The sequence below is a fragment of the Podarcis tiliguerta genome (genome assembly GCF_965153285.1).
Source record: "Podarcis tiliguerta genome assembly, chromosome: 13".
In the NCBI taxonomy this organism is placed as follows: domain Eukaryota; kingdom Metazoa; phylum Chordata; class Lepidosauria; order Squamata; family Lacertidae; genus Podarcis; species Podarcis tiliguerta.
The window spans coordinates 22,426,011-22,452,026 of record NC_139546.1 but is presented as its reverse complement, the minus strand read 5'-3'; the positions used below and the strand labels follow the sequence as shown (position 1 = coordinate 22,452,026).

At 47.0% G+C, this 26,016-nt stretch overlaps 1 protein-coding gene across 5 annotated transcripts in view; it reads right to left on the bottom strand.

Moving 5' to 3' along the window:
- The window catches only part of ARHGAP23 (Rho GTPase activating protein 23), a 168,730-nt gene that overhangs the window by 9,945 nt on the left and 132,769 nt on the right, over positions 1-26,016 (bottom strand). For all 5 annotated transcript variants that reach the window (XM_083408473.1, XM_083408471.1, XM_083408472.1 and 2 more), the window contains 13 exons: positions 25,595-25,652; positions 24,351-24,488; positions 21,691-21,993; positions 20,532-20,593; positions 18,809-18,936; positions 17,260-17,378; positions 15,161-15,316; positions 14,474-14,552; positions 12,980-13,053; positions 10,638-10,727; positions 8,029-8,154; positions 5,789-5,830; positions 4,384-4,477 (listed from right to left, as the gene is read on the bottom strand). In XM_083408473.1, the coding sequence (XP_083264599.1) occupies positions 4,384-4,477; positions 5,789-5,830; positions 8,029-8,154; positions 10,638-10,727; positions 12,980-13,053; positions 14,474-14,552; positions 15,161-15,316; positions 17,260-17,378; positions 18,809-18,936; positions 20,532-20,593; positions 21,691-21,993; positions 24,351-24,488; positions 25,595-25,652 (1,469 nt within the window). The remainder of the gene's footprint in view (positions 1-4,383; positions 4,478-5,788; positions 5,831-8,028; positions 8,155-10,637; positions 10,728-12,979; positions 13,054-14,473; positions 14,553-15,160; positions 15,317-17,259; positions 17,379-18,808; positions 18,937-20,531; positions 20,594-21,690; positions 21,994-24,350; positions 24,489-25,594; positions 25,653-26,016) is intronic.

Here is a 26,016-nt window from a genome sequence, read left to right as displayed (position 1 = left end):
AAATTAAAAGCCAGGCCAGGCAGATCCAGCAAAGAGGAAGCAGGGGGCAGAGGTGGGTGCTGGCAAACCCCATGGGGCAAGAGCACAGGCAGGAACAATGGCTAGAAAACCACAGAAAATTTGTAGGGGCACGGTGCCAGCCAAGCCGTTTGTGCAATAGCTCCCCCGCCTCCACACAGTCACACATAAAATCCGCCACAGCAACATCAGCGGCAATGAAACCAACAGACAATATAATGGATGGTCACAATGGCCCACTCTTGACAACCAAGGCCTCCTCCCCACCCACAACATGGAATTAGTGGCTGGCAATAGCGAGAGTGAGGAAAGGCAGGAAAGTCGCTCTGAGTCTGCCCCCCCCCCAACCCCAAAGTCCTTGAAAGAGCAAAACCTCTGAAGGTGGGGAAGGAAACATTTCTGGTCTCTAGGCTGCGGCATCCACGTTTTAAGGACAGACACCTTTTGCTTCCCCGTGGAAAAACTGAATACAAAACAGCCAGAGCAATTATTTTCAGGGATCCAATATTAGTTGGTGCAAACATATATGCAGGCATTCAAATCACACAGAACTCTTCATCAGGCGGAGATGAAAGACAACTTAAATCTTGAGATTTAGATTGTTTGCATGAGCAAGTTTTGTTCCTATTATATTATTTTAGACTTGTCTATACTGAGTTGTTAGCTTTTGTTCTATAAGCTGTATATAAATGCTAACTAAATAAAACAAAATAAAGTTACATATTACTGGAGCTGTTAAAGATAAAAATTAACTACCTTTCCATTCTGTCGGGGTGGGGGGAATGTTCTGCACTCGCTTAGAAAGCTACTGATGTGTTTTGTTTTAAACTATTTTCACAACTGATTTTAAATTGTTTCATTTCCCCTAATGCTTGGCTTTAAGAAGCAAATCACAGGCCCATGAAGTGGACCTCATTTTTCACTCCCAACTTTTTAACAGTAAGGAGCTCGACCTCCGGTGTCGTGTCTCATCATAGTACACGCCAATGTTGTTGCTCGTCAATAAGGAACCAGAACCGCTTTCCTGTTTTCCCCAACCTCTCGTAATCGCCCAATGGAATTAGTGCATGTACACCAGAGCACAACCACACCGTACCAGCTCTAGAGCTCCGGCAGTTCCGCTGGAGTACAGAAGAGGAGGAAGAGGGAGGAGATGGAGAGAAAGAGAGAGAGAGAAGGAACAGAGAAAGACAGCAAAAAAGGTTAAGGAAGTTTGTAAACAGTAGAAAGAGAGAAAAACAAACAAAACAAAACCCCACTTAAACAAAACCTCCCATCAATATTAGCAACTCCAGCTGGAGCGCAAGAGCAATTCCCCTCCGGTGCCAAAAATATGGTTTCTCTTCTGCCAACATAAAAGGCTCTGTTTGCCGCTGGCCAAGGGGTGGGGTAGGTGACAATGGCTATGCATGCCTTTTTTCTAAAGACTGTGCTACCAGCTTTACCTTATGCAATCAGCTGGTGTGGACATGGTGCCAGTGGCAGGGTGTCCAACCACATGCCCCCTCAACCTCTATTCCACCTGGCTTATCAAATCTAGCAGAGGGGGGCTGACTGGCTGGGTCCAGAGCATGTTCAATGCTTCACTGCATGTGGGGGTGGCCCCTGCTGCACTGAAAAGAGGCAGCAGTGTGACTGCTCCTAAAGAAACCGGCTCTGGACCTGTTGGATTGGAACAGCTATCGGCCAGCTGCCAGTACCCTTTTTGGGGGGGAAGGTGGTAGAGAGTGTCATGGTGGCATTATTGGGAGGACACCAATTCTTGGAGGGCACCAATTCTTTAGATCCCTTCCTATCTGGGTTCAGGCCTGGCTTCAGAACTGAGCTGGCCTTGGTCACCCTTTTCAGAGGGGCAATTATGACCTTGTGCCTGCTTCTTAATCTTTCTTTGGCATTTGAGGCCATTGGCCACAGCATCCTCCTGGACCGGATCTGGGAAATGTGAATTGGTGGCACTGTATTACAATGGTTCCAATCAGGGCAGCCTAGAGAGCAGCGTTGGAAGATTGCCTTTGGCCCCCTGGTGGCTACACTATGGGGTGCAACAAGGGATTCTCCTCTCTAGTGCAATTTAATATCTACATGAAGCCATTGGGAGCAGTCATTCGGCGTTTCTGGGCCAGGTGACATCAGTATGCTGGAGACACTCAGCTCTATTTCTCCATGACATCTGAATGGGGAGAGGCTGCACAGTCCCTGGGCCACTGCCTGGATGCAGCGGTGAAATGGATGAGGAAAAACAAGCTGAGCTTGAATCCCAGCAAGACGCAGGGACTGTGGATGAGTCGCTCCCACATTGGGGAAATTGGTCACCTGGCTAGCCTGGGATGGGGCTGCACTCCCTGTGAAGGAGCAGGTTGGCAGTTTGAGGGTGCTTCTGGATCCAGCTTTGCCTCAATGGCTACAAGTGGCATTTACCAACTGCAGCTGGTTCGACTGCTACGCCATTCGTGGACCAGGAAAGCCTTGCCATAGTAGTTTGTGCATTGGTTACTTCAAGATGGGATTATGGTAATGCAGGCAATGGTGTGTGTGTGTGTTTTAATTACATTTTCTGTTCTACAATTTAAAATACTCATTTTACATCCTTAAGATATCAGTGGTTTCCATTCTTCCCTTTCCATGGTTCATTTTACATATCATAAATCCCTGCATATTTTACAAAAACTATACAATTCAGTATTCCCTTATTGCTTCCATCAAAACTTTTTACACTGTTATCTTAACGCTGCCAGCGTTTTCAGCTGTAAACAATTATTTCCTATATATATATATTCAATAAATGTTTTCCAATCTTCTTTAAACTTATGTTCTTCTTGTTCTTTTATTCTATATGTTAAGTCTGCGAGTTGTGCATATTCTGTCAACAAGTTGCCATTCTTCTTGAGCTGGGACCTCGCTCGTTTTCCATTTTGGGGCTAGCAATGCAAGGAATGTTGGGCTTCCCTTGCACTCGATTGAGAAGCTGCAGTTAAGTGCAGAATGGTACAGCGCAGTGGCCGACAGGAGTGAGGCCTTGTCAGCATATAACACATGTGATCAGAGATCTGCACAAGTTGCTGATTTTCTACTGGGCCAAGTTCAAGGCATCACTGTTATCATATAAAGCCCTTAACAATTTGGGTCCAGTTTACCTACAAGATCACCTTACCCAACACGTGCCCACTCAACCGCTTTGATAGGTAGAACTGGCACTAACTACTGCAGGTGCCAATTAATATCTGTTCCACATTTCTAAGAATGTGATCAATTAGGGTGGCAGCACCTGCACTTTGCGACTCCCTGCCTACTGAGATCAACCAAGCGCCTGTCATTGTACTCTTTTAGGTGTCTGCTAAAACATTCTTGGGACACGGGTGGTGCTGTGGGTTAAACCACAGAGCCTAGGACTTGCCGATCAGAAGGTTGGTGGTTCAAATCCCCACGATGGGGTGAGCTCCCGTTGCTCAGTCCCTGCTCCTGCCAACCTAGCAGTTTGAAAGCACATCAAAGTGCAAGTAGATAAATAGGTACTGCTCCGGCAGGAAGGTAAACGGCGTTTCCATGCGCTGCTCTGGTTCGCCAGAAGTGGCTTAGTCATGCTGGCCACATGACCCGGAAGCTGTACGCCGGCTCCCTCGGCCAATAAAGTGAGATGAGCGCCGCAACACCAGAGTCATCCGTGACTGGACCTAATGGTCAGGGGTCCCTTTACCTTTACCTTTTTAGACAAGCCTACCCAGATGCTTAGAAAGTTGAGGCAATTTTAATCTCCTTTGGCATCTTAACTTTGGTATGTTTTAAAATAGGGTTGTAGATTTTTCTCAGTTTTATTGTTTCATCTCTTTTTAAACTGTTTGGAAGCTTCTTCCAATCAAGCGGTGCATTATATTTTATGAAATAGCGAGAAAGTGGGGCAGGGAGAAAGAGATGCACATTGTTGCTAACAGTGCAGCCTCAAAGGGAAGGAGCTAATCCCAGTAGCTTTTGCCCAAACACAGACTTCTCTGCTATCAGAGAATTGCCCAAACGCAAATGTTTTTCAGAAGCAGGCAGATGGCTATGGCAAGGGATGTTGAGCATCGTGCACTCGAGGGATGGGGTTAGATGGACAGGGCAACAACAAGGAGCTAAAGACAATTTACAGGCCTATGGGAAAGCTAAGAGAAATGAGATCTGGACTTATGTATGAAACGTGTAATGTGAAAGGGAAGTTAGTGTGAAAGGCAAGTGGACTAACTTTTCTTTTTCTTTTTTTGCTTGTTGCGCTTAAATACTGGAACTAATGGGAATAAAGTTTACAGAGAGGCAACACTGCAAAACACCAGTCAAAACTCTGCACTGTGGGAATTCCACAGCCATTGGGATGAAGCAATGTCCACTCACCTGAAGCGTCCCCCGGTGCTGCTGTCCTCCCAATGTTGGGCAGAAGGTACTCAATATTCGGCACTGATTGGGCCTCCTGCTCATCTACAGGGGTCTGCAAAATGGATGCATTTGTGGTTAGGAGGGAAAGATTCGAGCCGTCTGCTAGATGTAGAGTGTTCTATGGATTTCTCTTTCTCCTCAGCCAACTCTCTTATTGGTGTGTTTGGCTGCACTGTGGAGGTCTCAGTATTTCAGTATAGGAAAACTGGGAGCTCTCCATTCATCTATCTTCCTTCCTATACCTGGGGGGGGGGATGGGGAGAAGGGAAGGGAAGAACCACTCCTCCCATCTCATAATGTTCCATAGAAGAGTAAAGCTGAAAAGAACTAAAAGATTATCTCATTTGACCTTGGGCCAAACAGGGAAGACTAGCCACTCAACAGTCCACCACAGTTCAAGCCTACGAAACCTAGACCACAATTTTAAAATAGTTGCCTTGGTTGCCAGTTCGCTAATGGACACAATTCAAAGTACTCACATTCATGTTTACAGCTCTAAAGGACTTAGGCCCTAAATATCTGAAAGAGCACTTCCTTTCCTACAGACTCCCTCCGGTGCTAAGAGCGGCAGAGGGGCCCCTCCTATACGTCCACCACCCTCATACGTTTGGGGCAGGGGGTGGCGGACTGAGAGAGAGCAGTTAGCATCTGTATGCTCATCACCTCTAGAAATCAAGATATACACACACACATGCATATAAACATATAATTCCAAAAGCCAGCGACGCCTGTCTGGCAGAAGCAACAGGGGGTCAAAAGAAGTGCCATGTGTACACCTTGGTAAGCAAAACCTCTTTCGTACGTTCTTTCAGCGTTCTTAAAAAGACTGCCTGCCTCCTGTCTTTCCTGCATAAACAGATCTGCGAACAGCATGAATCCTGAGATCATCCAATGAAAGAAAATGGTGGGAGATTCCAGACAGACAAAAAGAAGTATTTTTTTCCACCCAGCTCCTTATTAGAACTATCAAATTCATGGGCAAAAGATGCAGCGACGACAGCTCTGAAGGGGAGGGGACAACTTTAAGGAGGGCAAGGCTATCAACAGCTACCAGTCACACTATGGTTCCTTACTATATCCAATATCACAGGCGTTGTGTCTCTGAGGACCAGTTGTTGAGAAAGGGCTACTGCCTTCCTGTCCTGCTAGTGGGTTTCCTCACAGGCATCTGGTTTGCCCCAAAATAAAGCTTAGGCTCTTTTACCGCAACAACACCCTAGCTGCAGGGCTGTCCTTTCTGACCACCAACAGGAATCAGCAGAAAGACTGTCTACAGAGCATGGCTGGGAAAGGGCTGTGCTGACACCCTGCATTCCCCTGCAGCTTCAGGTACAGGCATCCTCCTCCTTTCCAAGTGACTCACCTTCTCACCTTTATCCTCCTTGTCGCTGAAAAACCAGTCTGACTGTGGAAGGGAAAAGGCAGAGGAGAGGAATCAAAGCAGAGTCGAGTTGCTAACATTAACCAGTCAAAGCCAACATCATATTAAGACTCGCAAGTTTAAAGGTGGGCCTGGGGGGACTTGTTGCTCTTCAGGTGTTATGGGACTACACCTGTCCCATCTCTTCTGACCATTGGGCCAGGCTGGTTTGGGCAGATGAAGGCTGGAATCCAAGAGGCTGCCTGCCCTGGATTTAAAGGGGTGTCGTGGCAGGTTCTTCACCCATGAAATGCGAACACGGACTCTTCCTGGCTTTTCACTTCACAAGACAGACGTACGTTCTGTGAAGCTGGGCACTGGGTTAGCTAGTCATCAGAATTCCTCCTTCCTCACTATGCTTTTGGAGGGCTTCCCACCTACTGCAAATAGTAATTTCTAACTGTTGTATGTATATTTAGCCAGTTGTATGTTCCTTCGCCCTCTCTGTTGCTACTATTATTTTAAAAAATCACAACGCAGGAACATTTCTGTGTATTGGCTTTTCACTGACTTCAAAGAACCAGGAAGGATATATTTGAATTTTTAATTTGATCCCCCCCAAAATACAGGTTATTTTTCCATACATACACCACAACATGCAACACTGCATGCCTGTAAAACACATTATGGTTAAGTGATCCACACGTTAGCGTAAACCTTTGGAATTGATATTTTCTGGAGAATTTCTGAATGAAATAAAGCTCCACCATTCTCCCACAACGGTTTCTTTATGCTTTGTGCCAGTCTTAATGTGTAATTTTCCCTGTGAGGGCAATACACCATGCTTTCCTGCATCAAGCATTTGAGTTTGCACCTTTTCAGTTCTTCCAGAATGTGGCTTCAAGGAAGGGATTTATTTGTGACAGCCTAGCCATTAGTCCACTGGCTATTATTTTCCCTAAACCCAGCTCATGCTTCAAACTTGCAGAACCATTCTCCTCTCCCTTACCAGCCCTCTATCCCTGTAGAACAGGAAAAGACACATCTGGTTTGAACTCAGTGAGGGTGCTTCTGAAGCAACCACAATGCTTTATAAATGCTGCAGTGACCTATGGAAGGGAAGAGAAGCCCTTCTGATGGGACTACAACTCCCACCAACCCTATGCCTGCTGAGCAGCAGGTAGCAAGAACAGTGAAAGTACTTCTTGCCACAGGATCACATTCACCCAGTGCTATATCAGCTGCACTGGCTCCCGGTGGAGTACAGGTTCAAGTTCAAGGTGCTGGTTTTAACCTTTAAAGCCCTATATGGCCTAGGACCCTCATACCTACGTGACTGCCTCTCCTGGTATGTCCCACGGAGGACCTTATGGTCTTCAAATAAAAACATCTTGGAGATCCCGGGCCACAGGGAGGTTAGGCTGGCCTCGACCAGAGCCAGGGCTTTTTCGGCTGTGGCCCCGATCTGGTGGAACGCTCTGTCACAAGAGACTAGGGCCCTGTGGGACTTGACATCTTTCCGCGGGGCCTGCAAGATGGAGCTGTTCCACCAGGCCTTTGGCCAAGGCACAGTCTGACGCCCTCCTTTGGTAATCCTCACAGAACTCTAGCCCAATGGTTGCCATTAATTTGATTTTGAATTGATTTTAGAATGAATTGATTTTAGAATGCATTTCAATTAATTGATTGTGATTTTATATAAACTGTGTTACTTTTATTGTTGTTAGCCGCTCTGAGCCTGGCTTCGGCTGGGGAGGGCGGGATATAAATAAAATATTATTATTATTATTATTATTATTATTATTATTATTATTATTATTATCCACAACTGATTCACTGGTCAAGAACCAGTTCAGAGTAATGGCCAATAGACTTAGCTGCAATTATAGAAAATACTGGAACAAGAAGAGACCAGTAGTGTCTACTGCTGATTTAACGCATGAGATATTCCTTATATCTTGTGAAAGTTCTTCTTATATGGTTAAGCTAACATACCTCAATAAATTGAGAAATGCTCACATATATCTACAGTGATGGGAGCAAGTGCAAAACGCAGCAACCACTTCAGAAACTAATAATGGATTGAAAATTTTTTGCATTCATTTCTTTGCAAGAAGATATCCAGATGACTTTAAAAAAGCAATTAAGTGGTGGTCATCCCACATCCAGGAGGCAGGGCCAGTCTTCTCCTGGTTGCCCTCCAGCCCCTGCTATGCCCCTGCAGGCACCTCCATGCCCCTTACGTGCTGTATGAGGGTCTCCACGATTTTGTAGCGGTCAGGCATGTGTGTCACCATGTCGGTCATGTTGTCCTCCGACGTTCTAACAAGGGTGGGACCAAACACCAGAGCAAGATTCCGGGGCTCCATCTGCAAGGCAAGCCATTGTTGTTTTTAGGCTTAAAAAAAAGAGAAAAAAAGACTATTCTGGCATTTGACTGCAAGGCGGCAAAGGAAGCTACAAGACTGTTTCCCGCAAACATCTCGGCTTTCAGTCTGCGTTAGTTGTTATAGTTATATAAACACCTGCACTATACACTAGACACTTTGCTGTTGCTTGTGAAATTCTGTAAACAGGTCTTTGGCCCCAAGGAGCTTGCAAGCTAACTGTGCAATCCGAGAATTGTCTTTTGGGAAGTTTGGGGCTTATTTCTAGGTAAGTGACTAGGATTGTGGTGGAAGTTATGAAGACGGTAGAGATGGATACTTAACTTAGATGGCTTTAAAAGGGGCTTAGACAGAAGGCCCATTTCCAACACAGGAGGAATGGCAGATGAAGTGGATGGAGTATGCAGAAATGGTGAGTTTAACTAGCAGAGTAAGAGACCAGGAAGAAAGAGTCCTTAAGGAAGACTGGAAATGGTTTGTAGGATATATTTTTTTTGGGGGGGGGGGGTCATTGTAAACAAATCAAACCATTAGCAGGGTTATACTAAATTCAGCCGTATAAAATAAACTGAGATGAAAAAAAAAAGAAAAAGACAGAATATGGAATACTTAGAATATGCAGCTGCAAAGGAAAGGGGGGAAGGGAAGTCGATGTTAAATGTATACATGTTGGCATTTGGGTGAATGTGGAATCCTTGCAAAATCAAAAATTATAAATAAAATTACAAAAAGATAAAAAAATAAATAAAAGGGGCTTAGACAAATCCACAGAAGATAAGACTATCAACATCTTACAGTCACAATGGCTAACTCTAGGATCAGTCACCCTGCCTCTGAACATACCTCTCATTTCTGGGAAGTGAGAGCAGAAGGGGGCTGCTGCCCTCCTGTCCCCCCAGCAGGCTTTCCACAGTCATCTGGCTGGCCGGTGTGGGGACAAAACACTGGACTTTGGTCTGACCTATTACACTGCTTACGAGGCACTGAGATCAAACCACTGTTTAGCCTAAGGCTGCTTCCAGATGAAGCATATATACTGAGAAACTGTCCTGATTTGCTTTCACGTAACTTGCACAGAGGCTATACAATGTCTCTGTCATGGGGATGCTGGGGTTTTGTTTTTGTGGGAGCAGAGTTGTTGTGGAAGAGTGTTGCTTACCCATGGCTTGTGCTATTCGTTGCACCTACCTACAGTGGCGTAGCGTGGGGGGTGCCAGGGGTGCGAGCCGCACCGGGCGCAACATTTGGGGGGGCGCAAGTCCAGAGGGAAGGAGGTAGAAGGCGGACGCCCTTGGGCGCCCCCAGCCGCGGGCGCGCTGCAGCCGCGCGCGGAGTTGGTGCTGCCACAGGATTCCCAGCGCCAACACGTTGCCCAGCAGGCCGGCCGCGAAGAGCAGCGAGCCCGGCAGCGCCGACTGGCCGCCCTCCAGGTGCCGGTTGGCACGGCAGCGGTAAGCGCCGCCGCCGTCCATGGAGCCGGCGGCGGGCGAGAGCGTGCGCCTCGACGGGGCGGGCAGGGCGGGACGCGTGTGGGGCGGCGCGGCCGAACGAGCCATGCCTATGAAGGGGCGCGGGGCGGGGAGGGTCGCCAGGAGGGTGGAGGGCCTCCCGCAGACGGGGCGGGGGCTAAGAGAAGGAAGCGCTGGCCTCGCCGGGAGGGCGGAGAAGGGGCCGTTTGTTCCCACGGGGAGCCGGGAAGGAAACACGGCTGTCTGTGGGAAGGGGGCGGGCGGGAGCAAGCGAGAGGGATGGAGTCCTTTTCTAGACGGCAGGCGGCAAAGGGTCGAGGAAAGGAGAGGTGCTGGGGCTTAGGGTTGCCTGGCAAGGCACCTCCTCTACCCCAGAAACCCTCACCTGCAGCGCCGAGAAGGCTGGGTACAGTGGTCCTGCCGAAAGGTAAGACCTGGTTTATAATTACTTAGTCCACACTGAAAAAGACTCATTATTCTTAAGGCATGTGTGGTGAGACACAGCCAACCTCCTTACAACGCAGTCTGCTAGAGGCAGACTTTCAAATTTCAACGGCGCCCTGCGCAACACAACAAAAATTGGCACCCCCATCCACATCTCTCGACTTTCATTATAAGTCATTGTTGCAGCCCCCCTGCAGTGCCCTCTCACTAGTGTGATAACCAGTTGCGCGTCCCTTAATCCACCTCTGTCACTGCTCCATATTTGGACAGCGTTGGGACAGGGTGATAGTAGCGAGGTTGGGGTAGGGTGGTTGCACCAGTGGGAGCATCCAGTGGCGTAGCGTGGGGGGTGCAGGGGGGGCCGGCCGCACTGGGCGCAACATCTGGGGGTTAGGGTTAGGGGGCGCAAATCCACAGGTTAGGGGGCGCAAATTACTTGCCTTGCCCCGGGTGCTGACAACCCACGCTACGCCACTGCCTACCTAGCTCTTCTTCCACATGAAGAAGCTACCATATCATACTGCGTATTTCTTTCGGTTCGGCAAACATTACCTTGTTCTTCTCGGAATGGTCAGCAATTGTCTTCAGGTGTCCCACCAGAAACTTCAGGGTCTCGTAATAATGGCCTGGCAAGTCCCGGATCTGAGGAACAGATGGAAGAAAAACAGCAGCCACCAATTAGAGCTTGGGACATCCGTGAAAGATGGAAAATTCCTCCAATCCCTCTCTTCTTCCAGATTTCTCCAAAAATTTTGGTGAAATGAATTTGGCACTCAAACTGCAGGGATACAGAAGCTTCTGAATTTAGGAAGACACAGAAACCTGTGAAACTCAAAAGCTTACCATCACCTACATCAACTAAAGCTGGACGCTAAAAGATACAGCTGTACCTGCTCTATAAGTTATGCTCAGGAATTCACCTATGTGGAGGCTTAAAGTGTGTGCGTGGACAGGTAATCCTAGCCCAAGACCTTCCAGTTCACTATAACTGCACCATCTGAATTTGCCGGCATGTGATTGAATTGCCCGTGAAATCAGCAACAGCTTAGCTATGGTGTTGTAGTGCTCACGACTGCAAAAGAACCCAGATTTAGGGAATGGAGATAACTCAGCATGAGACACTTAATCTCAAGTTCGTAAGTTTGAGCCCCATGTTGGGCAAAAGATTCCTGCACCGCAGGAATGGACTAGATTGACCCTTGTGGTCCCTTCCAACTCTACAGTTCTCTGATTCTACGTGCAGCAAAAGAGTAAGTTACAAGCATGAACGGGGCTCGTTACAGGATTTGTCAATATGGAGTTAATTACATCTTACACTTTCCCTATGTACTTATTTCCTACGTGTTTTTCCCTCTTCACTGGTTCAAGGTAATTATTTTACATAGTCAGCATGCAAATATAAGGCTCATTCAGCCAGTCCTCCCCGCCCACCCCCCTTTAGTCCTCCGTAAATGGCATTAAGAGGCTTTTGGTTTGTACTCAGGACTATATAAGCTGCCTGTGGCCTTTGTTTTAGAGGTTACTTTAGCAGACATCATGAAGAATTGCCTTTAGGGTTAAGAAAGTATTTTTTTAAAAAAACAAACCCTTAAGAGCGATTCTGTTGGTTTGTTTTATGAAATGTAAAATGGGGCAAGAGAACGCTTAAGATTATAAAGGGAGGATTTTTTAAATTGTTTAAACAATTTTTTTAATTGTTTAAAACTATGTTTAAATAATGAACTTCCTATGCCAAGGGATGAAGTGTGTTTGGAGAGGAGTGCTACATAATTTGCTCTGCTTTGTGTAATGAAATCGGTGTTCTTAAAGAGAGAAATCATTTCTGCATACTGGTTTTTCCAGAATTAAGAATAATTTCGTGCTTCACTGTTGACTTGGATGCCATTCAATGTGTTAAAGACATAAGTGTTTTTATAACTGGCTTGGCAGTTAAGTAAATTGTCTGTTTTATAGATGCTCTTGGAGTATCCTCTGACTTGAAATTTGCTGGGTGTTAACATGTTTCATTTAAGGCTTCCTCTTTTCTCCATTCCCATGCTGGCAATTTCTCTCTCTCCCTGCCGCATCCAGCTTTCTACCTAGAGACCCAACACATAACTGCTGTAGAGAACATGCTTTAACCCGTCTGTTATCCACACCAATATTAAGTTTTTAATTTCAGCTGAAGACTGACTCATGCCGCCACCACTTTAGCATAACGGGAACACAGGAAGTGGTTTCATATTGAGTCAGACCACTGAGCTGCCTAGCTCAGTATAGTCTACATTAGGGTTGGTGAACCCAGAGTGGCAAGTCTCCTCCCACCCCCCAGCACTGCAGTGGGTGTGAAAACGCTGCCTCTTGAACTTCAGGTATCATTCCTTGAAGACCACGAGGGGGCATGAAATCTCCTGCCATCCGCCATCACAAAGTGATAGGGGCTTGTGTATGAGAGAGAAAGAATGCCTATGTATGGCTGCATAACTGTATAGCGGGGGGTGGGCAGTGCCATATGTCTGTATGTATGTGGTTAGTTTGAGTGCAGGTTTGTTTGCTGTATGTGTTGTGTTCATGTGCTCTATGTGTGATAAGTGTGTGTGCATGCGTAAGTGTGCATTGGTCACCTCTGCCACTGGCAACCAGGTCTGAGAGGTCTGACCAACTTTCCATGAAGCCCTTGAGCCTCCCCAGATCTACATCAATTGGCCAGTGCTCTCCAAGGACTCGGTTAGAGGTCCTTCCCAAGGTCTACCTGGAAATGCCAGGGACCTGCGGCACGGATGATCTACAACTTGCCCTCTCAAAAGCTTTGTTACAACAAGGCGGAGAGGAAATGTGTTTGTGTTTCCCCACTGCATTGCAAAGAAAAAAGCATCCACTCACAGAGGACAACTTCCCCTCCCCAAATTGCGTACCAGTTTGCGCAAGGTCTTCATCCTTTCGCTGGCATCTTCAATCCGGTTGGCTTCAATAAAGTCATTGTACTTATCTTGTAAAAAAGAAGAAATTCATCTGTGATTGTTAGGCACTGTCTGGTCAGAGGAAATGGGAGTCCCGCGCAAGGTGATAAGGTGGCAGTTTACCTGGGCAGACCAATGGCACTGAGCGCAAGACCTCTGACCCTGATCTCAATTCCCAGGTAGGCCTCTATGAGAGCAAGCACTCCTTAAAGTAACCTGCTCCAAAGCTGCTCCAAAGCATTTTGAATTGAGTCTGAAAGCAAACAGGAAGCCCAAAGGAGTCGCAAGGCTCCCAAAGGAGATCAAAGCCTGGAGTTATATGCTCTGATCTGAGAATGCCTGACAAAGGTCTGGCTGCTACATTGCTGAACAACTGAAACTTCTGGACAGTCTTCAACAGCAACCCCACATATAGTGCATTACAATAATCTAGTCTGGCTGGAAGGGAAAACCAAGAACACACAGCTGCCCCTTTGCTTAGAGGAAAAATTAATTTAGAGGCTTGCAATGGGTTGATCTGAGCAGGGGGACTACAGCTCCCATAATCCCTAGCTAGCAGGAACAGTGGTCAGGCATGATGGGAAACAGCTGGAGACCCAAGTTTGGGAAGCCCTGTTCTACAGCAACCGGTCCATCTGGCTCAGCATCATCTACAGTGACCGGCAGCAGCTCTCCCAGACTTTGCACAGGAGCCTCTCCCAGCCCTACCTGGAGATGCTGAGGATTGAGCCTGGGGCCTTCTGCACACAAGGCAGGTGTCCTGCCACTGAACTGGCAGTGGGAGGATGGAGAGCTCCATCCCTCCTCCAACAGCTTTCTGCCTCATCTCTTCCTCTGCTGGCTCCTGCTCACTCGGCCTGCCTGCAAACCCTTGTCACCTAAACCTACCAGGTGAGCACTCAAATGCGCTCCTGCTCCTGCATGATAGGGGTTTTGCGGGACGGCTGACTTGATGGCTTTTTCCTTCCACTGTTAGGGACAACCCTGCTCATTTAAAGGCAAGCATTTTGCTCATGATGGAAAAGAAATAGGGGCAAGCTTAAGGCACTGAAGACAAGAAAGAGCATTGTTGGGGAAATACCTCCCTTCCAAAAACCTGAAATTAATTCAAAAGGCCTTCCTGAGAGCTTTGCTATTATATAGTCACTTGCCCAGCCAGAGGCCCCAGTCCTTTCTCCGGGCACTTAAGCTCCTCTTTCCTCTCTCGCAATCCACGTCTGCCCCTGCACTGCCAAGACCAATTTCATTTGCTGAAAGAGGGGAGCGCCTAGGTTTAGACCCAGAAGGCAGACACATAGTCAGACCTTCCCACCCGCATCCAATGCACCAAAAACGTGGCCCACCCCACAATCCCAACCATCCGAGCATTTTGCCTTTCCACTTGCCCATCCGTTTGAAAGAGAAAATGTAGATTTACGCTATCTTAAATGCTAAGCCAGAGTCACTCACCATCTGTAAACAGTGGTTCCGGGAGTTTCCGGAAGAACGACTTCAAGAGACTGCTGATGACGTTCAAGTCTTGCCACCTCTGGCCACACACGGAGAGAGAAAGAAGTAATTTTAAAGTTTGGGATGTTTCAAAATCACACTTCTAATCTCAACAAGATTTTTACTCTAGGCAAGAGACCAGATCCCAGAAGAACAGGAGAAACATCAACACTATCGTAAATCGTGTAGCCGTGCTGGCAAGAAATGGCCAAGGGACCACCTTAGATTTCCATCAGTGATTTATTGTCTCCAGAAAACAGGTGATTTAGCAGAAAAAGGAGGCTGTAATCATTACATTATAACACTAGATGGCAGGAGGGGGGAGGCAAGCTCGCCAAAGTACAGCTAGTGGTTTCATGGCTGAGGCATGATTTGACTTGGAGAGTTCCTGATTTTTAGCTTAGTTTCTTTGCTGCCACTTTTTTGCTTCTACGAGTCAGAAGCCCAAACAAGGCTTGTGAACTGGCCCAGCGTTCGGTGTGCAACAGGTACAGCCTTCTGCAAATATGCGTGGGCACTGCCTATAGTACAGCTAAGTGGCAGCTAGGTGGCAGCAGCATACTGTACGCTGAGTTTTCAACAGTAGCGAAGAGGGGAAATGGGGAGACTGGCAGGAGCCAGGGAGGGGCAGAGTGGTCCTGCTCTCACCTCTTCCTGCAGATTGATTTCTGCAGACCCTTTGTTGAGCTGCTCCTGGAGGCTGGAGACCACAGCGTTGTTCCCAGGGACGCGGTAGATGCCCATGTATTCCAAGCCTTTGTCTTCCACCACCTTGCAGCAGGCTTCCACAATCAGGGGGACTTTCTGCAGAAAGTGAAGTGCGGAGGTGAGGCTGGCGGCAGTCTCAGAAACCTTCACAAGTCAAAAGCACGAGTGCAGTGTGGCGGCGGCATTTAAAGCTGCAGAAGCAAATGGGCTGGTGCCAGACAAGGTGCCACACCCGGTCTAAAGGGCCTTAAATAGCTGGCCAGTCCCAAAACATGCACATGGCCAATACATATCCCCTGCAAGGATGTCATATAAATTTATGGAACGTCAAACTTTGCCTGCAGCCAAATCCACATAGTCTGAACTTCAATTTATTTCTGGCGACTGTTGGAATATGGACATCAACAACTTGGGCACTGCGTTTTAACTGGGCATGAGATTCGAGAGTAAGTCCCTACACTTCCGAAAACACAGGAAAGGCATGTATCACAATTAAGCCGAGATGCTCCTCTAAGCAGCATGTTGCACATTCCCTGAACAGGAATGTGTTGTATTGCTTTACTTATTTAGTACATTTATATCCCCCCTTTAGGGGCAGGTGAAGCTCATCAACCTGGGAAGGTAGCTAATCTAGGAGAAGGAAAACCTCTGCTGCCTTGTGAGATATCTTCAGGAGAAGAAAAGGCTAAGAAGTAAACCCTACACCAGTCTTTCTCAACCTGTGGGTCCCCAGATGTTGTTGAACTACAACTCCCATCACCCCAGCTAGCAAGGCCAGAGCTCAGGGATGATGGGAGTTGTAGTCCAACAACATCTGGGGACCCACAGGTTGAGAACCGCTGCCCTACACAAATCTGGAGTGGAGTCCCTTAGGTGCTTGGGTGGTGCCTTGTATGCCTCCTTCCAGCAACTCCTGCAGCCAAGCAGGTGCCAAACATATTACTGTGCTTTCCTTTGGAGGAGAACTGTGAGGCTGAGAGGGGAGTCTTATTGTCTGGGCAGCCCAGGGTCTCCTTACACATTGCCCAGGCTTGCACCCCAGGAAGGTCACTTCGGTGCATCTAACGCAGAGGTTTGACTTCACCCCCAGAGGTGCACGCCATTGTCTCTCAAGACAGACAGATGCCAACAACATATCTCACCTCTTCTCAAGGTTACCTTCAGACCAACCTGTGAGGTAAGTTAGATTGAGAGACAGTAACTGGCCCAAGGTCACCAGTGAGTCTCATGGCTGAGTGGGGAACAGCACCCCAATCTTCCAGGCTTTAGTCTGACACTCTTACCAACTGCACCACACTGGCATTTAGCATCCACCCCCCTCAACTGGAACTCTGTCGATCAGAGACTGTCAACCTGGTCTCACTAGTGGGTGTTTCAGGATTCTAGGTGGGCGGTAGGGGGTTCTACGGCACAAGCTGAATCCTCCTTCCACCGAGCACTGGTGGGCGGTAAGGAAATTTTACCATCAAGAAAGATGCATTAGTAGTGATAGGTATAAAAAGGTTGACTACACCTGCTGTAGACCATGTCTGGGAAATTATTCTCTTTCCACCAGGCTAATAGGTCTCAACTTCCTCCTCACTTTCAACTCCCCACAACACACCTTTTTCCGTTGCATGTGGTGACTCCACTTGCATGCTTGCAGGTACTTGCTATCTAAAGCAAACACATAGTTGTCTGTGACTAGGCTGCAAGCAGGAAGCGCACAAAGGCAGCTTGGACTGACAGGTTATTATTGGGGAAGGTAGCCTACCAGAGATTTTAACTGGGTTTTGGCCCTTAGGAAAGCTCAAGGTGCTTCCTCTCTAATATTTATTTAGTTAACAAAATGCATATTCTGCTTGATTGTAGCAGCACATCTTTGTGTCTGGACAGGCTTTCCTAAACAAAAATGTTTTAAGGCTGCAGCGACAAGTCCAGCACCTGCCTGCCTTCAACAGGAAGGGACTTCCAAAGTGTAGGTGCTGCAGCATGAAAAGATGGGTTTCTTACAATGTAATGCACTAGGTTTGCACATGCAGGAAAATGCAAGGGTCTACCTTGTTGTCAGGGGCAGGTTGGCAGTCTTCTAGTCTCACGCCAAAGGCCCTTGGAGCAGGCTTCTTGTTTTTCTTCATTATGTTGATACCCCAAGGAGCTTTCTGGTGGGCACTGTCATCTGGGCAGGGGGAAAGAAGAACAAAAGCAAGTTCACTGGCTGAGAAACATAACAGGCCAAAATCAGACGAAAAATTATCACCCAGCGGCTTGCCTAAAGCAGTGATGGGGGTACCACAGGTCTGCAGGCATAATCAGGCCCATCAGTCCTCTTCCTCATTTGGCCCATCAGACCATTTTATCCACCTGCCATACACCTGAGCATCAGGTGTGCTGCAGGTAAAGATGACAAAAGTGACAAAAGTGGGGGTTTGCAAGCACCACTGATCAGCTGGTAACTGGTACCAGCAAAGCCACACCTTTGTCAGCATGGTTTGATTTCAAATAATGCCAGCATATGAAAATGGGTCGTTGTGATGTCATTGTCAGGTGGCTGACCCTTCCTTCCTTCCTTTCTACTCTCTCACATTAAAAAAATGATAATTGTGCACGTGAAAAGCTAGCCTGACAGTGACAAGCCTGGCTAATGGAGACACACACAAGTAACTTCCAGGTAGGGAACTGAGGCAGAAGAAAACTAGAAAATTTAAATAATTTTGTACAGAGCCATTTACAGTCGTATCTCGAAAGTCAAATGGAATCCATTCTGGAAGTCCATTTGACTTCCGAAACATTCAGATACCAAAGCGCAGCTTCCAATTGGCTGCAGGAGGCTCCAAAGAACATTTGCAAACCCTAATACTCACTTCCAGGTTTGTCGGGGGCCAAAACGTTCGACTCACAAGGCATTTGACTTCTGAGGTATGACTGTATATTGATGGCACTTAAATACAGTGGTACCTTGGTTTACAACCATAATCCGTTCTGGAGATCCGTTTGTAAACCAAAACAGGTTGTAACCCAAGGCACGCTTTCGCCAATGGGGCCTCCAAAAAAAATTTGTTCATAATAGAAAAAAAAATGGGTTGCAATCCCAAAAAAGTTTGCAAACCGGGACACGCACTTCTGGGTTTGACATGTTTGTAATCCAAAACATATGCAAACCAGACTGTTTGTAAACCAAGGTACCACTGTACATACATACATAACCCAACTCAGCCAGCACGTCATTGGCTGAGATATGATTTGAACCCAAGCCTCCCAGAGATCCTATATTATATCCAATAAGTCACTCTGGCTTCTGACCAGCAACCCCTGCCATCCTATATTGCTCCTTAAAAACAAATATAAGCAGCTTTGAGGACATGTTAATGTAGAATGATAGAGGGATAAATTAAACAGTTGCTGCTGCAGCTCGAATGAGGCAGCAGGACCTCAGAGAGCAGAACATCTAGGAAAATCTGAGCCCCTGAAGCTGTTGATTAAAAAAATTAGGCACTATTCACAGATTTGTGTGCTCCCTCTGGATATTAAGGTGCAAAGTACACAGAGTGTCTTCTCACCCTGTTGCTCACAAAGACTCAGACAGAGATGCACTCAAGGCTCTCATACCTCTTAGCGTGATGGTATCCTGCCGTGGGGAACGGGGTGGCCCTGCTCCTAGTTGCTTCTGCAATTCTGACTTCACCCCCGGCACACGAGGACCTTTTGGGGAGGAGTCTGGTTTGGTCCCAGAGGAGCTGTAAGGGGAAAGGAACATGCAATGTATCAACTCAAGGCCTCAACTTCAAACATATAAAACACTGGTCTTTGCCATCAACTCTTTGCCACTGGTCTTTGCCATCAAGAGAGAATTTTCAAAGCTTTCTTTATGATGGCAAACTTATACAGTGGTACCTTGGTTCTCAAACGTCTTGGCTCCCAAACAAATTGGCTCTTGAACACTGCAAACCCGGAAGTGTTCTGCTTTGCGAATGTTTTTTGGAAGCCAAACATCCGACACGGCTTCCGCGGCTTCCAATTGAGTGCAGGAAACTCCCCGAACGGATTATGTTTGACAACCAAGGTACTACTGTACACATAATTCACCTTTCATATTGTATCTCACCCTAATGCTAGACTACTCTACTATCACTCTGCATGGAGCTGCCCTAGATAACAGACTGGAAGCTGCACCTGTACTATAATTTTATGGAAGCAAATATTAACAGCTGCAGGAAGGATTCATGATGCTGGTTTTTATCTTGTCTACGGACATCCATTTCTGGGAAGAATAAGGTGCTAAACTGCAGGGGTGACTAAAGAGACTGATCCAAGTCAATCAGAGAGACAAAAGGCTACTGATGAGAGGCGCCATTATTGAACCAGCAGGGTGTGGAAGTTGTAAATGCAAGCTAAGAGTGTGACACACTTGACATCCACACTGGACTCCAATATCCACAGCTAGGCAGGCAGGCTTGAAGGAATGGAGCAGGCATGGGCGTAGCCGGGATTTATGTTGGGGAGCAGGCTTTATGTTAGAGGGGCAGAACCTCAGTTACTTAAGTATTTGTATTGATTTTTATTTATTTAGGGGGGGCATCTGCCCCCTCCCCGGCTATGCCCATGAGAGCAGGGTGTTGGAAGTGCAACAGTAGGGATCATTCAGTTTGCAGCTTAAGGGTTAACTCTGTTATCAGCAAGTCAACTAACCAAGAGGAGAGGAGGGGAGGTATTGCACACCAACCAGTGAAAGTGGCACCATCTTGAGTGAGGTAACACGTGCTTCAATTTGCTATATAATTGAGAGGGAGTTTTCTGGCAAATGTTAAGTTTAACCTAGCCCTGCACTTAACAAGGGAAGAAATAGGATGTGTGAACCAGCAGGCTGGGATACCTGCCCCAAAAGTACTATCTGAGGCAGGCATGGCCAAACTTGTCCCTCCAGCTGTTTTGGGACTACAATTCCCATCATCCCTGACCACTGGTCCTGTTAGCTAGGAATGATGGGAGTTGTAGTCCCAAAACAGCTGGAGGGACAAGTTTAGCCATGCCTGACCAAGGTAACCTGTGTCTGATTGCAGATTGTGTCTAATCTAATAGGATGTTCCTTTGTATACCCCTGCCCCACAAAACCCACAACCCCTCCATCTAGAAAACTAGTATGCCCAGCTTCTCGTTCACAAGCTTGCTTTCTATGTGTGTGGGGGCGGGGAAGATGTTCTATAGAGACTTGATCACGAGTCCCCAACAGCAATCTAAAGTGGTGCAGCCCAGATAGTTTAGAAAGAACTAGACGTAGACTGACACAATGGGGTGGGGAGAAGCAAAGAAGAAAGAATGGTCAGAAATTTACCTCACTTTTCTGTAATCATTTAGCTTCTTATTGATCAGTGCTTGGCTTGCAAACCCAGGGTCCTGGAGATTATTGGGAGAGAAAAGATATAGAAAGAAGGTTAACTGTCAGCTCAAAGCCACACAGGTTTCAACAGTATCTCGTTACTCTGCTGAATAAGGTTCCCCCTTTCAGTTCTATCAAAATTCTGGGACAGGCTAAAAAGTGGTCAAATCAGAGTTTGAACCAATTAATTGCCTGCACAGCTCATACGTTCAAACAGGAATCAAGGGGTGAAGGGATGTTCTGCATATATAATAATTAGGGCAGAACCTTTTCTTTCCCTACATATATGGATAGTTTATCCTTCCTATCACCTCCAGCCAAAGGGGGCAGAAGACAGCCAGGCCCAATTTTTGGACAAAGCAACTTTTGTGCCTCCCAAAGTCAAGAAGCCCAAGTATGGAGATGAACAATTGCATGGTCATAAAATTGAGAGCACACTCTGCCTCCTAAATTCAGAATTATGCACAGGCCAAGATCCAAGCGTGGGCTGAGGCTTTTCGCCTTCCAGCAGCTCTTGTGGCTGAACCACCAAACTGACTTTTCAGCTCTCCCAAGCCTTAAGCTTTTACTAGCATGAAATTCTTAGGGACTGCTGAAACTTTTGGGGGGAGGGGGGAAGAAACCTTGCTGTGTATACATCCTCACACTAGTGCATATTCATGCTGTGGGATTGCTATACAAAGAAACTTCATGTAGAATAACTGCATGCACAGGCAGAGGCTTCTCTTCAGTGTACTTCTGATTTACAAAGAGGCAAGCTGCTTTTTAAATAGAATGGTGGCTTGCCTCTTCAGCAGTAGAAGCTGCTGAGACAGCAGCATTTTCAAAGAAATCTCTGGTAATGGACACAGGTCCCCCCCCCCCTTTCTATGTGTATATTGCTTCTCTGGAAGACAGCCTGGATGGAGGCCACAAGCAGATCCCAACATGCCATGGGAGATCCATGGATGCTCACAGCAATGTGTGTGCTAAGACCAGGCACGCTTGAGAATTTGCAGGTGGCCTCTTCCTTGGGGAAAAGGGCAAACACCTGAGAGAAAGCACAGAGGAGACTGCCGATAGAGGTGTTTTGGAAAAGCCAGTGGCCCAGGAGCCAGCCAAGGGCAGTTCTCACCTCGCCCTCGGCTTTGCTACTCTCCCTGATGACTTTAATCCAGGCCAGCATGTCATCCCGATCCTCGGCCTGAAAGAGACATTCACAGAAGTCAGCGGTCGTCAGCCGGAAGACGTGCTTCCTCTTGGTGTCACTGTAGGAGATGTCTATCAGGCACGCTCGGACGCTGATTGGCGGCTGCTCCTCCTCACCTGGGGGCGGGGCAATGGCCACAGCCTCCCGCCGGTCCTTGCATAAGTAGAGCGAGTGTGCACGTAGGACAGCGAAGACCCGCTTCCACTGCCGAATGCCTCCGCCAACTTTCTGTAGAGGGAGAAAGAGCGAGAGTAGGAATTGGGCGCATGTTGAGGGAGGAGGAAGACAGAGGGGAGGTAAAGGAGAGAGAGAGAGAGAGAGAGAGAGAGAGAGAGAGAGAGATTTCCTGCAAAGATGTATTGGGGCACCAAATTCTGATAGGCAACACTTCAGCTTCAGTAGTGCCTGGGATCAAGCCCTTTTGCTGACTCAGGCTTAATATGGGCATGTTCACATTACTGCTTGCTCTGCATCCAGCGTACGTCTACTGCTAGTTTTCAATTTCGTATTCACACGATGTCAGCCACAGTCCATATCGATCCTATAGTTTCTTGGCAAACACTGCTATTTGATGCATTATTATTTTTTGCTCAAACCAGTTTCAATCAGACTAGAAAACCGGAAAATGTGAACGTATTCTAGCAGCCGTCGCACATGCACAGATGAGCGCGCATGCGCACATGAAAGCTTAATGGGCAAGAGTTTGTAGGGAGTGGGGGTGGGGGGAGCAACCCAAATGGTTATGTGTGTCTGGTGAAGATATCCCCCCTCCCCACTTTTCTGATGTGAGCCCCACTGTGCAAACGCAGCTTGAAACGCAGTGGAGGTGGGGATGATCTCGCTGTGTTTTAAGGCGCTCATGTGAAAATACCCTACATCATCTTGGGCAAGACCTAAGTTACCTATTTGCTAAATATAGGAAGATTCCTTATACCAAGTAAGGCTTTGGTATGTGCATGCAGTGCTGCCTGCACTACCAGCCTTCCCCAACTTGATGTTCTTCATATGAAGTTGGACTACAACTCCCATCAAGACCATCCAGAATGGCCAATCATCAAGGATAATGGGAGTTGAATTCTAAATTATCTACAGGGCACTAGCAGTGGCTTTCTAACATATCAGGCAGGTGTCTTTTCCCTGCCCTACCTGGAGATGACGGAGATTGAACCTTGGCGCTCTCACATTTAACACATGAGCTCTAGCATTGCGTTTTTGGGTTTTTTAATGGCAACAAGGTTTCCTCCAGCTACAGTACTAGAAAACATTGAGTGAAATCCCACCTTCACCCCCTCCCCCCCCAAAAGAAGAGCATTCAAGAACTCAAGAACATGTTGCAATACTTAAAAGATTTATATTTGCACCTTTACTTACAAGAAAACCAAACTTTCAAACTGGGGGACGGGGTCCAAACTTAGTACACGTGTGCAGGTTTGCTTACTTATCTCATTGTCCAACAATTATGGATTTCTTATCGGTCACCTGGCTTCCACAGTTAAGTAAAATAGTACAGAAATGTAAACGTAGCTCCCTTTCTGAGGGTTACAAAGGATGGGACAGCACCACTCATTATTAGCAGAGAAAGCTGTTTTTAAATTTTCTTTTTCATCTGTTTAGGAATAGGAATCTAGAAACATTGAGCATTCCACACACTACAGTAATGCACTGGAACCAAAGTGCGGGGTTGTTTCTGCATTATTATTTTTAAAGTTCAACTCCTATCAGACTCATTATTTTTAAACTGGGGTGGGGGTTGTGTTCAGGGGGCTCGTATGCAAAGGCAATATCATGGGAAGTCAGGAAAACTGCAGGAACGGCCCCTGGGAACATTGCACAAGGCCTCCGGAAGGCTGTGGGAGGTTCTCACGAGATCTTGTGGGGCCACCCGAAACAGTACTAGTACTAGTAGTACTACTACTGGTAGTAATGCCCCACCCATCCTACTGGGTTGCCCCAGCCACTCTGGGGGGCAGCTTGCAACAGATATAAAAACAGAGGCTTTATGTGACCTTCCCAGAGCCCAGCAAGCAAGATGGAGGGCTTCAATTTTTTCTGTGGCAGGAAAACCTGGTACAGAAAGAGCTTTTCAAGCCCTCCACCTTGCTTGCCATGCTATGGGAAGGTTACACAAGATATTGGACTGTTCCCTCCTCCCTGTCTCCATTTATTTTCATTTTCCTGCCACCTGCGCAAAGCTGCAATTGCGTAAGTAAATCGTGCGTAAGCCGTGGGTCTGCTGTAGTGCTTAACTATGCTTTTGTGCAAGGGTGGGGAATCTGTGGTCCCTCCAGATGTTGTTGCTGGACTACAACTCCCAGCATCCCTGACCATTGGTCATGCTGGCTGGGACTAAAGAGTTGGGAGTCCCAGCTACTGAAGGGCCATACATTCCCAACTGCCTCCCCCCTTTAATACTACACACACAGCAGACTATTCAGTTTACTATCATCCCCCCCCCAAAAAAAAAAATCCTGACTGGTGATGGCCAGTGCTTACCAGTGTATATATCAGAATTATTTCCTACCAGCCCACCCCAAACAAAGACATACACCCACACTACTCCATCCTTGCCGGAAGGTACAACATACTTTGCCTTTCTTCGTGAGGATTTGTTTGTAATGGAGCCAGCCCTCTTTCCTCACGTCACTGAAAGTGACATCCAACAAGTCCGAGGTCGAATGCCGCTTCGATCGGGTGTCTTCAGAGGTACCCAGGCTATCCAAAGACTGCAAGGGGACGGAAAACAAAAGAGAGGTTGTTGGGCACCCATGGCTGGGACGGCGACTGCTGCTCAACCACTGGGGAAGGAGAGAGAAAGGGGAGGCCCCTCCAGACATGCTTTCCACAATGGTTTGTGCTCATGGTGGTACTGGGATGTTGATACGTGATCTTGCTTTCAATATTGTTTTGCCCCTGGGGCAGACAGACTACTTTGTTTCCTAATCAGTGCACATCCTGCAACTTCCTGCTGAAATCCTATAACTTTCCATACCACAAATGTTCCAGGTTGTTCTGCTTTTGTTGCACTATATAACATTGTGGAAGCATCACAAAACTACTAATAAAGAAGAGTGGTGTGTGGACACTCCAGTAGAAATCCACCACTAATGGCACATTGCAGAATACACCCACAAACAAAACAAAACCCTAGTCTTAAAGGAGGCCAGAATGCAGCTTGAATACAGTCATACCTCATGTTGTGTTCATCTCTTGTTACGGACTTTCAGCTTATGAATGCGGCAAATCTGGAAGTGTTTACTTCCGGGTTCACTGCCCATGCATGCGCAGACGCGATCTGCGCACTTGTGTGTGGTGCAGATCGCTCTGCACATGCACAATGTGCAGAAGAGGCACTTTAGTTGCGGACTTTTCAGGTGCGGACAGCACCCCAAAATGGATTAAGTCCGCAACTAGAGGTACCACTGTATAGGTAAATAGTTGCTCAAATTAGGCCGAGGAACAGATGGCATGCTTACGTACAGGCAAAACGCCATTTGAGCAGACAAAAATGAGGAAGTGCTGCTCAGGCAGAGGTTCAGAATATTTTTCTGGAGAACCAGGGGAGGAGAGCACATTGCTTAAGCATGGGGAGGGAAGGATAAGTGAACCTGTTCTAGCTACAAATGCAGAAAATGTTACTTCTTTAAAAAAAAAAAAACAGATAAGGAAACTAGAAAGGAATAGTCGGTGGGTGTGCTTTAAAGTTTTATTTTCTGTTTAATTAGAGTCACAATACACAAGTGTGATGAGGGACTGAGACAGGCAGAATCTGCTGATCCACTTCCCCTCCCCGCTTTTAAGAAAAGGAGGGTCACAGAGCCACAATACTCACCCCATCAGTGAAGAAGCTTCTTAGCATGCGGAGGCTTGGCACCCGGCTCGGCAGTCTCCTAAGGAGAAACCATCAATACAGTTGACATGAGCTACGCAAATTAAAAAGGGAACGAGCCCTGCTTACACTCAGGCACGTCACTGCACATAACACACACACACACACACACCAAACTCCAGAGTGCAACTAACTCTAATCCATCTCCTGCATTTCAGAACAAAAGAGGAAGAAACCACACTCCATGCTGCATAGGTTGCACACATCATGCCACCGGGGCAGGCAGCAGCGGGGTGGGGGGGACTAAAGAAGAATTCTATGGTACAAAGCTTAACATATTTTGAAGATTAAGACTCAGCAACACATTTTATCAAATGCATCTAATGGGTTCTGGTGTACAGAAGCTTACACCACAACACAATTGT